Consider the following 16,706-nt stretch of genomic DNA (forward strand, 5'->3'; position numbering starts at 1 on the left):
TTAGAGAATACAGTCAGATCCACTTAATATCACTCATGTAAATGTCAGCCTACTTGTATATAACGGGTGTCAATGAGGATAAGCAAAATTCATTTTAAAACTACCTTTATCAAAACATATTCACAGTATTCAAACTTTTTTCAGTAGTTATTAAGAACAGCAATGGTAGCTTACTTGTGCAATGTCAAGTGAATTTTTTTAATACATATTTTATTTCCCGCATGCCAATAATAAATACATCTTCTCCGCTCTTAAATAATAACCTGTATCAGTAAATGTTTTAAGCAATACGAGCCATTGTGATAAAGAGAGAAAGAACCAAAGCTGTAAATCTCCCTCCTGACCAGAAAGGGCGCTGTGTAAGGTTGGTAGTACGCTTCCCCATAGACGGGTCGACTCGACTGTCGGAGGAAACAGGAAGTCGGCCATCTTGGTGGAGGCACGTCGCTCTAAGTACGCGAAACGATTCCCATTCGATCAGCGATTGGTTACACCGGGGTGCTGGTCTGACTGCAGGGAGGAGTTTGGCAATGCAAAGGGGACGCAGCTACGGGAGTGCGGCTCTGTGCGCTGAAAACATCGCTGACGGCCGGAGCTTTGGTTTATTGTTTTTGTGTTATTATTATTTTTATTATTATTTGTTTATTTAGCAGACGCCTTTATCCAAGGCGACTTACAGAGACTAGGGTGTGTGAACTAGGCATCAGCTGCAGAGTCACTTACAACTACGTCTCACCCGAAAGACGGAGCACAAGGAGGTTAAGTGACTTGCTCAGGGTCACACAATGAGTCAGTGGCTGAGGTGGGATTTGAACCGGGGACCTCCTGGTTACAAGCCCGTTTCTTATTTTGACATGTGAATGTACGTTTAATAAACTGTGTTACTATCACACTACCATAATGAAATAAAAATCATTTAAAAACACAGTTCCTGTTCATTTCACATATTATAGAAAATAACCAAAGAATGAACACATACAGTAAAATACAGAGATTACTGTGCCTGAGATATTAGTTTATACATGCATTCACTTCTAAGTAAACTTATTTCTAAAGTTTAGAATATTTCAAAATGAATTAGACCTTTTTGAAATTTAGAAAATACAAATAGAATGGACTCTTGACCGGAGGGTCATGGGTTGAATCCCAGGTGGAGGACACTGCTGCTGTACCCTTGAGCAAGGTACTTTACCTAGATTGCTCCAGTAAAAACCCAACTGTATAAATGGGTAATTGTATATAAAAAATAATGTGATATCTTGTAACAATTGTAAGTCGCCCTGGATAAGGGCGTCTGCTAAGAAATAAACAATAATAATAATAATAATAATAATAATAATAATAATAATAATAATAATAATAATAAAATGTAAATAGCTTCTTGCTGTAGTGGGCTGAAAGAAACAACATGAGACAGATACGCAGGCGGTAATGAGGCAGTAAAAACAAATCTGTTACTTCTCACAATTCTAGGATTCAAAATGTACCCCGTTATGCATTGCCGAAATCATGTGGACATCCTCACTTCAGCACAGGAAGTTAACCTTTGTATATGTACAGCAGAACCTCAGAGTTACGAGCTGACCGCTCTATCCAACACCTTTCAACCGGAAGCACGTGATCACTCACCCATGAGCGCAATGCAACCACATAGGAGCTCCTATAAGCAGCAGGCTAGTCACGGAGAAGGACAAATTACTGAACCAACAAACGTATCCAGGAAGGCGGATTTCAAAGCAAGGACAGGCAATTTTACTGGGACATTTTAAACAAAGCACAGGGTTTGATTTTCAAGCCAAAAGGGGGCAAGCTGCACGGATGCATTCTGTTTAAAACAAGCACGACGTTAACCCAGGTTATTCACAGACGTGTTTTTGCTACAGTTACGATGCCAATGGTAATTTAAGTGTTGCCCTTTTTCCCATTTCTAGTACCGTTTTAAAGACTTTAGAACCATAACAAAATGAATATTGCATGACTGTGCTGTATCCTTGTGTTATTCCTCAGATTGGGGGGGTAGACAGCAGGCGTCCACATTCAATAAAACCATTGAAAACTCATTTTCAGAGTTAGGGGCATTTCAGACTGATGAACCACCTCCATTCCCAAGGGGTTCGAAACTCTGAGGTTCTGCTGTATTAGTGAAGCCCACATGCTTCGTTACATAAACTGAAAATTGATGCGTTTTAGTGGCGTTTATTTTTAATAACCAAACTTTTCAATAGAGCAATACACCCCGCCATTCATCTCTGCATGCTTTCAATAGAGCAATACACCCTGCCATTCATCTCTGCATGCTTTCAATAGAGCAATACACCCCGCCATTCATCTCTGCATGCTTTCAATAGAGCAATACACCCCGCCATTCATCTCTGCATGCTTTCTATAGAGCAATCCACCCTGCCATTCATCTCTGCATGCTTTCAATAGAGCAATACACCCTGCCATTCATCTCTGCATGCTTTCAATAGAACAATACACCCCGCCATTCATCTCTGCATGCTTTCAATAGAGCAATACACCCTGCCATTCATCTCTGCATGCTTTCAATAGAGCAATACACCCTGCCATTCATCTCTGCATGCTTTCAATAGAGCAATACACCCCGCCATTCATCTCTGCATGCTTTCAATAGAGCAATACACCCTGCCATTCATCTCTGCATGCTTTCAACAGAGCAATACACCCCGCCATTCATCTCTGCATGCTTTCAATAGAGCAATACACCCCGCCATTCATCTCTGCATGCTTTCAATAGAGCAATACACCCCGCCATTCATCTCTGCATGCTTTCAATAGAGCAATACACCCCGCCATTCATCTCTGCATGCTTTCAATAGAGCAATCCACCCCGCCATTCATCTCTGCATGCTTTCAATAGAGCAATACACCCTGCCATTCATCTCTGCATGCTTTCAATAGAGCAATACACCCCGCCATTCATCTCTGCATGCTTTCAATAGAGCAATACACCCTGCCATTCATCTCTGCATGCTTTCAATAGAGCAATACACCCTGCCATTCATCTCTGCATGCTTTCAATACAGCAATACACCCTGCCATTCATCTCTGCATGCTTTCAATAGAGCAATCCACCCTGCCATTCATCTCTGCATGCTTTCAATAGAGCAATACACCCCGCCATTCATCTCTGCATGCTTTCAATAGAGCAATACACCCCGCCATTCATCTCTGCATGCTTTCAATAGAGCAATACACCCTGCCATTCATCTCTGCATGCTTTCAGTCTTACCTGAAAGGTGTTCACGTTCTGCTGATTCTACCTCGGGACTTTCCTCGTTAATCTGGACAGGTTCAAGTGCCGGGGTCTCCTCTGTAATGTGGACAGGTTCCAGCTCAGGAAGTTCCTCTTTCACATGGACAGGGTCTAGTTCAGGAAGCTCCTCTTTAATGTGGACAGGCTCCATCTCTGAATCCTGCCTTTCACAAGGATAACCCAGCTGTACCTTCAGAACTCGCAGGTGGTGTTTCACGGTGCTGTGGTGTCTGAAATCTGCCCCGCATTCATGACAGTTATATGGAGTCTTTCCAGTGCCTGTTTGCTGCTGTCTGTTCAGGATTACTGAATCTTTAATATGGACTGATTCTAGCACAGGACTCTCCTCTTTAATGAGGACAGGTTCCAGTTCAGGAGTCTCCACTTTAATGTGAGAAGATGCCATTTCTGATTCTTCTCTTCTACCAAGACGTACCAATTTCATACCAATACCTAAAAAAAACAGAAGACATCTTTTTAATTTTACATATGATGCATTACACACCTTATAAAAACGTGCCCCCGAATGCCTGCTATTGACCACAAAGCACATTTTTTCATAACTTGTCTCAGCATTCTAACCTGGAGTGCACATTACAACATGGCATCGAATACAGGAGGTACCAACGGGTACCTGCACTCCTTAAAATCTAAAAGGAAAAAGAAAATAAAGAGATGACGAGCCTGAGAAAGCTACAGATAGAGCTGGAGAAACTGCAAACATGATGCTAAAGAATGCGGCTACAAGCCTTATGAAGAACAGCCCTGAAAGAAAAGAGCATGGAATTATCATGGATTCTCAGATAGAAGGGAGACCCTGATAGAAGTGGCTGAGGCATGGAGACCCCAGACAGGACCTGTAGGCTGTGGAGTGCCCCATGTTAAAACTGCTTTGACATTTTCACAACTAGAAAGGTACAGTTCAAACTACATGCATAATATCAGTTGATGAACAATATTGAGCTGATGTATGCTGTCTTAGCACTGATATCTACCTGGAGCAAAATTATTTTTGAATATTTAGATAATGTGTTATGTGACTTTGTGTCTCATAATTCAGTCCGTTGTACGATGAAGACCTTTTGAAATAGTAAACATTTAACAATGAAAAACATACATTTCTAATCTGTACATTTCTAAGCACGTATCAGGATATTCACATATTTACAGTCTGATCTTAAAAGCAATCCACTTTCATGTGAACAATAGTTCCAGTTTAGACTATTTGAGAAATAAACACTGTTTCCATGTAAATTAGGGCATCAATAATATCATACAGTGACATGATGTTGCCACAAGCAGGTTCCAAAACTGGGGTGTAAATTATTAATGGAGAATGTAAACAAACTGGACTGTCAATAGCTTTCAGGTGAAGAAGCCAAACTAAAATAAATGACTCCCTAATGCAGTGTATTCCACAGGCTTTCTTCCCCTCTTTCAATAAAGCCCCCCTCTATAGATCTGCATTCCAGTTTCACTCACCTCTCTCAGTGATGCTAGAAGGTGGCGTTTCCTCCTGCAGGATCCGCTCATTGGCCTGGTCACACCCCAGCTCAGTCACTTCCTCCTTGATCTCAACGGTCCTGTCTGCAGAAACAACCCATCGAATAGGAAGCTCTGGGCTGATGTGAGCTGCTTCCATCTCAGAAACTTCCTTTGAGTGAGGCTGATCCGTTCTCACTGAAGAAAAGGAGACAAGACATTTAGTTTGCATAAACAATGTTTTTATTTGAATTTTCACAGAACTCACAACTTTAGTAAACTATATCATGTATTAATCCAATAGTATTTAAAATCACACATCAAGCCTTTTTTGAAAGGTTCTTGATATCTACTGCACCTTTGTAATATGAATTCCTCTGTACTGCAACAGACTGAAGCATCTTTCAAAAGGTATGCAAGGCTATTCCACTCCTAAAACACGGAGATTCTTCTATTATGTAACGTTGGTTACATTAGGCTGGGCTCGACACTAACGGTTGCAACGTGAAAATGGAGCCAGAGAGAATTAGTTGCGGGCAACCACAATTGTGTTCATTATCAGAGCAGAACCTGTTTAAATATAAAACCAGAACTTAAACTGACTTCTTCTTTCTTCTTCCATCTTCCTTCTTCTTCCTTCTTCTCTCTCTCTCTCTCTCTCTCTCTCTCTCTGGATGATCTGATCATCTGATTCGATTAGACGCGCATGATGTTGACGGAAACACAACATTCTCACCGTTATCTGGATTATTATTATTATTATTATGTATTTCTTAGCAGAGGCCCTTATCCAGGGCGACTTACAATTGTTACAACATATCACATTATTTTTACATACAATTCCCCATTTATACAGTTGGTTTTTTACTGGAGCAATCTAGGTAAAGTACCTTGCTCAAGGGTACAGCAGCAGCGTCCCCCCACCTGGGATTGAACCCACGACCCTCCGGTCAAGAGTCCAGAGCCCTAACCACTACTCCACACTGCTGCCCACGTTTGCCGTATCTGTTCTGCAGAACCGATTTCCCAGTCTGCACCACCTAACAGAACTTTCAATGGAGGCTGTGTGCTCCAGTGGTTAAAGAAAAGGGCTTGTAACCAGGAGGTCCCCGGTTCAAATCCCACCTCAGCCACTGACTCATTGTGTGACCCTGAGCAAGTCACTTCACCTCCTTGTGCTCCGTCTTTCGGGTGAGATGTAGTTGTAAGTGACTCTGCAGCTGATGCATAGTTCACACACCCTAGTCTCTGTAAGTCGCCTTGGATAAAGGCGTCTGCTAAATAAACAAATAATAATAATAATGGTGATCCCTCTCTCCACAGCGGCATGCGAGAGAGGATTCAGTTTTATGACGCGAGAGAAAAGTGACTGGAGCCGACATGCTTTCAAAATTAATGTTCATATTCATGAATAAATATGACGCTGCAGTTAAGAACTGGTTGAAATGGCTCGTCGGCCGGACTATAGGAGAGTCTGAACTGATGCAGCGTGTATAAGGGATAAGGGTGTCTGCTTGGTAAATAAATAATACATTTTAAGAAAATAGCCATGTTTATTTTTTTTTCGGGCAACTTAAGTTTCAATCCGGGCAAAGTGGATTTTTTTCCCACAGTTGCCCTCCAAGGTAATATCTACATAATATCTACATGCACGTGAAGTTATTATGGAACTTATCAACGAATTAACTCATTTTGCTTCATAAAGTCGAATGAAACCTGCCAAATAATGTTACCATAACATACTGAATTACAACATACCGCTTCGTAGTTTTATATTTACTAAACGAAAAACTGGAAAAAACGAAACACAACAACATTTCAAACCCCGACATGAAACACTGCACCACGATTATGGTTTCTGGTATACTTGTAAGATGTCTCAATCCTAAAATTATCGGTGATGCAAAACGTTTAGATATAACCCTTCATAAATCTACTTCGGATTTTGTTTGTTGAAATTTAAAATTACGTTTGAACCCCACCTTCCTACACAACCCCTACCTGCGGTACACCCGCGTCAAAAAGCTCTCCTGTAACTATACATGTAATTCAAATCGTGAAGTTGTGTTTTCAGATAACGTTTTGAAATCGACTGTACTGTACTATGAAAAAAAGAGACATGAATTAAACTACGACACGTTTTGTTTACCTCCCTCTCTCTCTCTCTCTCGGCGTAAAGTTGTTTTTGTTTCTTTCTTTAGTCGATCTGGAGACTTCTGTTTCTCATCTAAACCGTCACTTTAAATAAAACCATTCAGATATAAACAAGAAAGAAAACAAAAGTCTAAACTGTTAATAAATTAAGCACAACACAATGGCCCACACTCTCAAAAGAACGAGCAGCAGTTTGGAAAAACAAAGCCAATGATTGAACACGTGAAGCGCAAACCAGAGAGACGAAACCGGCGCCATTCCGGATCCACGGAAGGACATTTCGTGATGAAAACACAGCGCGGTCGGAGCCAACATGGCGGACTCCGGCATCCAGTTTCATACCCGCCTCTTCTCATCGCGATCCCGCCTTTGCCTCGAAGCTCAGCCAATCAGATTCGCATGCTGGGTTTAAAGGGGTTTCTTCATCCAATAATACGCGACGGTTCCATCCAGGCACGCCCCCTGCCAGTGACGCTTCATTTCATTACAGGAAATAGAAGCGTTTGTTTTGTTTATGCTGGTGAGAGAGCTGCAGTCTTTGCTGATTTTAAAGCATTAATTTGTATAACCTGCTGTTTATGTATTTAGTTTGGGTAAAACTGCTTCTTAAGTATTTATATATTTTCAAAAAAGTAATTCTGAAACAAAGGGTCTTTTACTGAGAAAACGAGCGAGCTTTAATTTCTATCAGAACTTTGCAGGATTCTGAATCACAAAAGTTGCTCCTTGCAAAGTAAGACCAGTCTAAAACTAAAACCAGTGAAGATGGAGGTCAGCGTCTCCGTGTCGTTCTTTCAAGACGAGCTCGCCTCTACCATCGAGCACGCAGTGAAAGCGGCTGTAGACACCGTCTTGTGCCAAATCACAAAAGTTGTCGGCGGCAAATTCACTGAATTCCGAATGGAAATGGCTGGAAAGGAGAAAGAGAATGAAAGTCTGAAGCTGAGATTGGAAATATCAGAGAGCGAGTTGAAAGCAGTGCGGGAATGCATGAACGCTGCAGATGCAGACATTAAACAACCTCTCAGAAACATGAACCCCGACTGCAATGAACAAGACTTTCAGAGGAACGAGAACCAGGGATTATTTCAAGGTAAGGTTGATCTTTCTGATGGTATTGTTTGGTCATTGCAGCTCTTTCAATATCTTTTTAGTCAATTGTATTGGTGAGATCTTGACTAGAATGTATCTTAATACACCTTTAAAGTGCTTATTATGAGTGCTGTTGCTAACTCGACTCTGCTGTCCCAATATTATTATACCAGTCTAATGCATTATCCAGACTATATGAAAGTACTGGTCTGTGTTTGTAAATTTAAATGTAAACCTTGACCAGTCTCACTAAGAGACTTGCATTGGTGTTATTCAATAGACAATAAGGCAGTGCTAGTCTATATTGCTAAATCTTGACCAGTCTAATTAGGAGACTTCAATGGCTGTCCTTCAGGTTACAGGGATATCTTGTATGGAGTAAACTGTGAGTAGCAAATTAAACAAGCCTATAGTCCCATTGAGACTTTAACAAACCATATTGCAGAGGATCAGGATCATGATTTGTGAGCTTTGATATCAAAATACAGCAGCAGTTAAACTGTTAGCATGTAAATATTTTTGAGATAAAGTTATTTACTTTGAAGTCTGGGTGACTCTCATATATTTGTGAGTTCCTAAAGCCGATGGCGATGGAGACTGCAACAATACTAATGTATTTTTAAACAGGGCAATACCTGTATGTTTACTTGTCAAATGCTGCACTTTGAGCCTTAGGTTTGATACTTTTAAGGACAAACAAAGCCAAACCTAACTCCCTCTGGGAGCGCTAACTAAACTATACAGATTACCTTTCTAACTGTCAGTTGGCTAATCTACTTACTGACAAAATCCAAACATTCACAATATTACAGTTACAGAAACACAGGTTCAAGTTCACTGATTCAGTAATACAGTCTCTTTGTCAGGACTCGACTCTAAACAGGTCCTCACCCTCACACAGCCACACAGGCTTGTTTACTCAGGACTTTTATACCAACCTTCTCACAGTAAATCACACACAGCTGTCTCAGGTTAGCTGATCACTTAAACTATCAACTCTTTACCTGTTTGTGAGGCATTCTGGGAAATGAAGTATTTTCAAAGACTTTTAAATGGCAGGACTACATTTTTCTTCCTACATTTTATCACAGTATTTAAGCCACAGGGTATTATTATTATTATTATTTATTTCTTAGCAGACGCCCTTATCCAGGGCGACTTACAATCGCAAGCAAATACAAATACATTCAAGTGTTACAATATAAGTCATACAATAAGAACAAGACTAAGAACAAGGGTACAGACTCTGGGTTATGTGTGCCCCCAATATACTTCTCCTCCATAACTTTTGCATATTATTTGTTTATTTAGCAGACGCCTTTATCCAAGGCGACTTACAGAGACTAGGGTGTGTGAACTATGCATCAGCTGCAGAGTCACTTACAACTACGTCTCACCCGAAAGACGGAGCACAAGGAGGTGAAGTGACTTGCTCAGGGTCACACAATGAGTCACTGGCTGAGATAGGATTTGAACCGGGGACCTCCTGATTGCAAGCCTTTTTCTTTAACCACTGGACCACACAGCCTCCATATACTTTATATACACCACCTACTGGATTAGGGTTTGTTTGGAGTATTTTAAAAGATACATTCATTTGAACTGTAGATGCAAACCCTGAAAATGCATCACCGACTTAGCCATGGATGTTTTAGAAAATGTTTTGTAATGAAAAGTATAAGGGTCAGTTGAACAGAAAATGCATTTCAAATTCCAGTCTAACACATACAAAGAATACTTTGATACAATCCCTGATTCGAGGCAGATACCACAGAAGGTTGAGAGGAGTTGTGTGTTTTATTTAACAACACAAACCTATAAAACATGGAAATGTGGCTGGGGGTGAAATGTTCTTTTATGTTTTTAAATTAAAAAAATCTATTTCAGTTTCAATTTGAGGCATTGTTCACCCCTCTGCCGCAAATACTTTACAAGCAGTGTTGGATCCAGCCTCATTCCCAGCTCAGGATAATGTCACTGGGAGCACTATATCAGTTTTAAAATAAATAAAAATATTACAAAAAGCACCTCTTCAGAAATTGTTCCTCCGGAATGACCCAATGACATCTCAGAAGATTTCTGACAAGGGGCTAGTAAGAGTTTACTTTTTTATATATATATAATTTTCTTTCACACAGATCCCAAAGAGAGCCATGCTGTACCTAAATCTGAAGCACAGGAGGGGCCAAGGATGGAAGCAGTTTACACACAAGAGGAGCCCTTTGACCAGGAGTGGTGTGCAAGTCTAAAGCAGGTTACAGAGCTGACATGTGTTAAAGATGAAGAGGTCCCTCGACTGGAATGTGTTCCTATTAAAGAGGAATTCATAGAACAGGAATGTGTCCCCATCGCAGAGGAAGTTCCTACTGAAAATAATGTCTGTACACTTGAGGAGAACAACCAGCTGGGATCCAGCCTGTGTGATGATTGTCCACCTGAATGTGAACTGGGATTTAGAGGTAATTATACAAAACAAGCAACATGGGGCTGCCTGTTAACCTTGCAGAAATGAGTTACTAAACTGCAGAGGTGCACTGAAGATTGAATTTCTGGTAATTTCAACCACTATGTCAATGGCTTGCAAGTTAAAACATAACTGTCCTTGCTGCTGTGGCATCTGCTAGATGTGCATCCACTATCATGTCTGTTTTGAATGCTGTTAGATCTTTGCATGTCCCTGTTTCTGGTAGACTGTTTGCAGTTGTGCTGCTCCCACAGCTTTATAGTGGTGCTGGGATCACATGACTCATCAATGGGTGATGCCAAATCCAGTCGGGTTGCTAAGTGTCACCAGAAGAAACATTTCAATACAGCACTTGCATGTAAACCTGATCTTATACTTTTATTCCTCAAAGCGATATTAAGTGGGGTGGAAATCAGTGACTGGTACATGTGAGTGATATTAACCAGACTGTGTTAATAATCAAAGGGATGTTCTCAAGCATTTGTACTTATTGACACCCATTATATTCACCATGGCAAATTTCAATGTGATGATAATAAAAGGAGGCTGGTATTAACAGGAGTGATATTAAGCAAGTTTGACTGTATTCTCATCAGAGTTCACTCTAGGAGTTGGTCATGGTTATGAGGGGAAGCCCTGCAGAACAGTGAATGTGTAAGAATGTTGTACAATAACCTTTGTCTCTCTTCTCTCTTCTTTTCTCTAGCTGCTAAAGGATATCTCACAGGAGATGCTCCATTTCCCTGTGCTGATTGTGGGAAGAGTTTCAGTTGTTTATCACAGCTTAAAAGACACCAGGTTGTTCATACAGGAGAGAAACCGTATCACTGCTGTGAGTGTGGGAGGAGTTTCACACAGTTGGGAAATCTCAAAACACACCAGCGTCTTCACACAGGAGAGAAACCACACCAGTGTAATGATTGTGGGAAGTGCTTCACTCTATTAGGAAATCTTAAAAAACACCAACGAGTACACACAGTTCAGAAACCAAACGACTGTAATGTATGTGGGAGACGTTTCACTCAATTAGGAAGTCTTAAAAGACACCAACTAATTCACACAGGCGACAAACCACACCACTGTAATTATTGTGGGAAGAGCTTCACTTTATTACAAAGTCTTACAAAACACCAACAAATTCACACAGGAGACAAACCACACCACTGTAATGAATGTGGTAGGAGCTTCAGTCAATTAAGAAGTCTTAAAAGACACCAACTAATTCACACAGGCGAGAAACCACACCACTGCAATAAATGTGAGAAGAGGTTCTCTCGATCAGAATATCTTAAAGATCACCAGCGCATTCACACTGGAGAGAAACCACACGTCTGTAATGACTGTGGGAAGAGCTTCCGTCAATTAAGAAGTCTTAAAATACACCAACTACTTCACGCAGCAGTGAAGCCCTGAATGCTAAATGTTGAGAAAGTTTTAATCTGGTGGGACACCTTAAAAACCAGGAAGACAAAATCCCTGTCACTCGAGAGATTAACGTCATTAATAAAAACTAATCAGAGTTAAAAATAATTTCTTAACAAGAAATTCCTTTACAAAGACTCCTCAGAAGTGTTTATTGCACAGGCTGCTTTTACACTTTGAAACGGACAAGAGGACACCATTCCGGTCATGAGACATCAGAGCTTCAAACGAAACAAACACTTTGAACAGATTCCAAAGAGGGAGACACTATTTCACCCCCTCGCTGGTAAGAGAGAGACATGCCCGGATGTTTATCTCGTGGAAGATGTTGCTTTCCGATATCCCACTGAGACTGCAAACATTAATGAAGCAATCTATTGATGGGGACACGTGGATCCTTGAAGGACTTCATTGCCTTTGTGTCAATCTAGGGGTAGGTCACAGAACTAAAAAACACACCCTCTTAAAAAAAAAAACCCAATAATATAATATTGATTTGATTGGCTAAGCCACGTGTCCTCCCATCTGCTGGTAATAAAAGCTGTGCATCTTCCACAGAGGAGGAGGGTGAATCTTGAAGTTCCGCACGGGTCTCTGAAAATTCGCCATTTCCACAATAACTAATGCCTGTACTTGAAAACTGCCAGGAAACTCTGTTTGTCAACTGCTAAACACTTCATTGAAACCAGAAGGGAAAGACTGTTTCAGCGCTACAAAGGCAGGACTGTGACTTGGCTTCTTCACGGCTAAACCCCTGGAGCAAGGTGTAAACGCTGGGCTTCTCTTTGCATCCCTCCAGGCTGGACCGCGGACCAACGGCCATCGCAGGATTGGTATTCTTCTTTCTTATTCATCGGACTGCTTTATTTCTTCAAAAGAGTTTTGCACGGGTAACTGCAACTATATGATGTATTGAATTTGTATGATCGTTTGCTGTTGAATGTTGTTAATATGTTTTATTAGATGGTTTTAAAATAAGTACATACTAAATATAGTACAGGTGTAGTATGTGTAGGTGATGCTTGATGTAGGTGTTTCTGAAGTATTGCCATAGCTAGTAGTTTTTCTTCAAGGTATTTAGCTTCTGAATAAACTTTATTTTCTCAAGTAGTTTTTTTCTTTGTTTGTTAAACAGCACTATCAAGCATTTAGTGGAACCCAAGACGTAAAAGATATTGTTAAACTGAGCCATTCTAATATTATTATTATTATTATTATTATTTATTTCTTAGCAGACGCCCTTATCCAGGGCGACTTACAATCGAAAGCAAATACATTAAGTATCACAGTACAAGTAATAATACAATTAAGAGCAAGATAAATACAATGTCTCACGTGTTTGAAGTAAAAATATACATTCACACCCAAGTAAGAACCTCCGATCCTGCTGAAATAAGAACTTTATTTTAACTTGGAATATGTGCGTCTGTGGTGGACCAATTAAACCCTAGGCATGCAACATAATTAAAACATTTCCATCTGTGACAGAGAGCGAATGAATCCTAGTTGACAATCTCCCTCCCGACCTGTGGGGGCGCTGTGTAACAGGAACAGAGCGCCTCGTACTGGTTGGTCTGGCAGTTCATTCCAGGGTCAGTCGGAAGCCAGCCCGCCAGGAAGGGGGCGGAGCCACAATGCCCAAAGTCCTCGCCCTAAAGCGATACGCGATGTGTCAGTCGTGGATTGGAGGAGACGTGACTGGACTAGCTATCGCAGGGGGGCGTGACTCGAGGTATAACTGGGGATGTGATGATGTAATCTGTTCCTTTGATGTGGTTATGGAAAGGACCCATTTAGGAAGCAGACGTAATTAATTATTATTTATTATTATTTATTTCTTAGCAGACACCCTTATCCAGGGCAACTTACAATTGTTACAAGATATCACATTATTTTTACATACAATTCCCCATTTATACAGTTGGGTTATTACTGGAGCAATCTAGGTAAAGTACCTTGCTCAAGGGTACAGCAGCAGTGTCCCCCCACCTGGGATTGAACCCACGACCCTCCGGTCAAGAGTCCAGAGCCCTAACCACTACTCCACACTGCTGCCCTATATGATGAGTGTTTTGTGTTTTGTTAGCACTCGCTGTCTGGAAGTGATCGTGTCTGTGTTTAGTGTAGTTATGAAGTGTCTTATCATTGATTGACTTGTTTTGCACGGAGTGATACGCACGGCTGTGTTGTGTGTGTTATTCCTGAGCAGGGCAAGCCCCTTTGCCACAGCATCACAATAACTTAATCAAGTGAAAATGTGCGACTGCAGCATTTTAAAATGCAGATATTGTTGAAACATTATCATTTGCTTTAGCAATTTGTTATATTGCAAACTTGTAAAAATGTATGTATCCCAAGTTATGTTGCATACTGTATTTAGATCATTTTATTAATGCTGTGATAGGTTGAAAATGTTCTGACTTAATATGTGTGAATAATGCATGAATGGCTGCAAAGATACCTATTGGATTTCAAAGTTACTGTTTTTAAGTGAGTTGTTACCTTTTTAAAAATGATTTTACAAATAAAAATGCAAATCACAAGAACCTTGAAATATCTTAAGATTGTAAAACTCTTGAGTTTGGCTGGTAGAATATCTACGAGACAAGAGTCTAGTAAATCCATATAGATTGTATGTCTCCCAATTAAAATATCATTCTGTATAAAGTATTAAGAACATGTTCTTAAAACACGGTAAGGTGTGATTGGTTAAAAACTGTTTGAATGAGAAGAATGGCTTCAAAGCTACCGGCCTATCGGATTTCAAAGTTACTGTTTAAGGGAGTTTTTAAATCATTTTACAAATGAAAATTCAAATGACATTTAAAATCAAACACCCAATCAAAATAACCAAGTCATTATACATGTTATTAAAACTTGGTTTGATTGGTTATTTATTTAACTAAAGGCAACACATGTTTCAATTATCAATTATTCTAAATAATATTTTTAGAAAAAATGTGTAAAAAACACTCAGAAACAACCTTTCTGATTCAACTTTTATTTGTTTTATAATAAACAACTAATAACACATAACTAAAAGAGCAGGTCAAAAGAATATAAATTAACACAAATTATTATTATTTATTAATAATAATAATAATAATGATAGATAGATAGATAGATAGATAGATAGATAACTTGGCTACCATTATTATAGTAAATAATACAAGACACATACATGCATATTTCTACCCCATTACCAGAGATTTCTTGCTAAATTTTGCACAGAGAAATACAAACAGACAGACTTCCTTTGGAAAGTGTGGCCTTTTTTAACCTGCAATATGGAGTGTGTTTGCTTTCGTGGTATTGTATTCCAAATAACCATGTAATGCAAACCACTCCAAAATGTTATTTAAATGTACCATTTAAAACAATTGTCCTTCCAGTAAAGGTTTCACTGGGTAAGTTATGTATTGCTGCCTGGACTTTATTTTAGTTTAGTTGAAGGTGGCTTGGCTTCAAAATGGTAAAACTCAACATTGTGAATGTATTTAATTTATTAAATTTACCAATATTTTTTGGTTAAATTCAAATATAATCAATCAACGTAAAGCAGCACAACATACCGTTTTGAATCAGAAATTGTAAGAATAAAATTCAACCTGAATGGTTCTACCACCTTAAATAGTGTCTTTGATTTATGAAGCAGTTTGGTGTGCATTCTGGGATCTGTAGTTCAAACTGGAGAGCGTGTCTATCGGATTGCATTGTTTCACAGCTCCCTCTAAACTACAGATCCCAGAGTGGCCTGCCGTGCACTTAACACCGTTTTGCTGACCCAATCAGCAAACGACTCGTGTAACAAGCACACTCCTTCAGGGGAGTGACAGGATATTCTACCCCGTCAATCATGCCGATACAAGAAGATGATTGGTTGCTTTTGTGAAACGACCCAATCGGCCAGCGAGTTGTTTCCAAACATACTACATCAGGGGAGGGATTCTTTCTTGAGAGAATTTCACAAAGTTCCAGATACCAGGCACTTATTTTCTCAGGAACGGTTTAACATCTCACAAAACTGTCCACGCTTTCACAACATTGCAAGTGAATGGAACATGCGTGTTTGTGGGCAATTTTGACAAACCCTGCCAAAAGTTATTAAACTGCAAAGTCAGGAGTTTAAAACGGGGCACCCAATTTAACCCTAACTATAGTTGCGCTACCGTGGCAACAGAACCCTAAACTGGCCAAATAAATCTTGTTATCAGTGATGTTAATACGTCATCACCTTCAGTGTAGTGTGTATTTCAAGACTTATTAGAAAGAGCACTCCACAAAAGCTCCTTACCTTTCAGTTACATGGCAGAGACAAAGGAGCATTGGAGGCCTTGACTGGAACTTGATGCAAAGGGAGAAAAGTTTCTTTTAACACTGCTAAAACAGAATCTTGAATCGTTTTCACACTATCCTATTCAAAAGTCACTATTTACAGAGATCCACGTAGTCTTCCATACTTCACAAAGAACCATGCTCAACGACTGAATGACTACAGTGCATTGCCGAGCATAGACATTACTTGTTGTTTTCAAAAGAGTTTAAACGTTAATAACACTATTAATGAACATGACTAATAATGGAATAATCTGTGTTAATTAGGCTTCCAAGCCAAAGACTGGGGAAGCCCATTGTTATTGCTGTGTTTATTATTATTATTATTATTATTATTATTATTCCGCACAAACAACATTGCAGAGTTATGAAAACGCATACGTAAGTAGATGCCTATGGCTGAACAACCAGACTGGCGTCCCCGAATGAAAAAGTCACATGGTTCGACCGCCATATTGGATCTCGTGGAGCTTTGGGAAT

The 16,706-nt window shown here is 39.8% G+C and overlaps 3 protein-coding genes across 7 annotated transcripts in view; 2 read left to right on the top strand and 1 right to left on the bottom strand.

Moving 5' to 3' along the window:
* The window catches only part of LOC117407669 (zinc finger protein 436-like), a 179,206-nt gene extending 172,017 nt beyond the window's left edge, over positions 1 to 7,189 (bottom strand). Inside the window, exons 1-3 of one of the 5 annotated variants that reach the window (XM_059017677.1) lie at positions 5,118 to 5,385; positions 4,760 to 4,957; positions 3,254 to 3,730 (exon numbers count right to left, since the gene is read on the bottom strand). In XM_059017677.1, coding sequence (XP_058873660.1) covers positions 3,254 to 3,730; positions 4,760 to 4,957; positions 5,118 to 5,160 — 718 coding nt within the window. In that variant the 5' untranslated portion in view covers positions 5,161 to 5,385. Of the gene's footprint in view, positions 1 to 3,253; positions 3,731 to 4,759; positions 4,958 to 5,117; positions 5,388 to 6,908 lie in introns of those variants that run through there. The other 4 variants (XM_059017675.1, XM_059017673.1, XM_059017670.1 and 1 more) reach the window with 4 other exon arrangements.
* The window catches only part of LOC131696672 (zinc finger protein OZF-like), a 164,056-nt gene that overhangs the window by 85,559 nt on the left and 61,791 nt on the right, over positions 1 to 16,706 (top strand). The gene's annotated exons all lie outside the window — the stretch shown is intronic.
* Positions 7,266 to 15,522, top strand: LOC131724846 (zinc finger protein 391-like). The gene is made up of 3 exons (XM_059017781.1): positions 7,266 to 8,006; positions 10,144 to 10,464; positions 11,176 to 15,522. Exons 1-3 carry the CDS (start codon positions 7,679 to 7,681, stop codon positions 11,880 to 11,882), a joined length of 1,356 nt encoding a protein of 451 aa, XP_058873764.1. The 5' UTR covers positions 7,266 to 7,678; the 3' UTR covers positions 11,883 to 15,522.

Source organism: Acipenser ruthenus, chromosome 57, assembly GCF_902713425.1.
Source record: "Acipenser ruthenus chromosome 57, fAciRut3.2 maternal haplotype, whole genome shotgun sequence".
Taxonomy (NCBI): Eukaryota; Metazoa; Chordata; class Actinopteri; order Acipenseriformes; family Acipenseridae; genus Acipenser; species Acipenser ruthenus.

Coding starts and splice junctions, on each gene's coding strand:
- LOC131724846 (XM_059017781.1), top strand. CDS start 7,679: ATGGAGGTCAGCGTCTCCGTGTCGTTCTTTCAAGACGAGCTCGCCTCT. Junction 8,007..10,143: donor GAACCAGGGATTATTTCAAG/GTAAGGTTGATC, acceptor TCTTTCACACAG/ATCCCAAAGAGAGCCATGCT. Junction 10,465..11,175: donor ATGTGAACTGGGATTTAGAG/GTAATTATACAA, acceptor TCTTTTCTCTAG/CTGCTAAAGGATATCTCACA.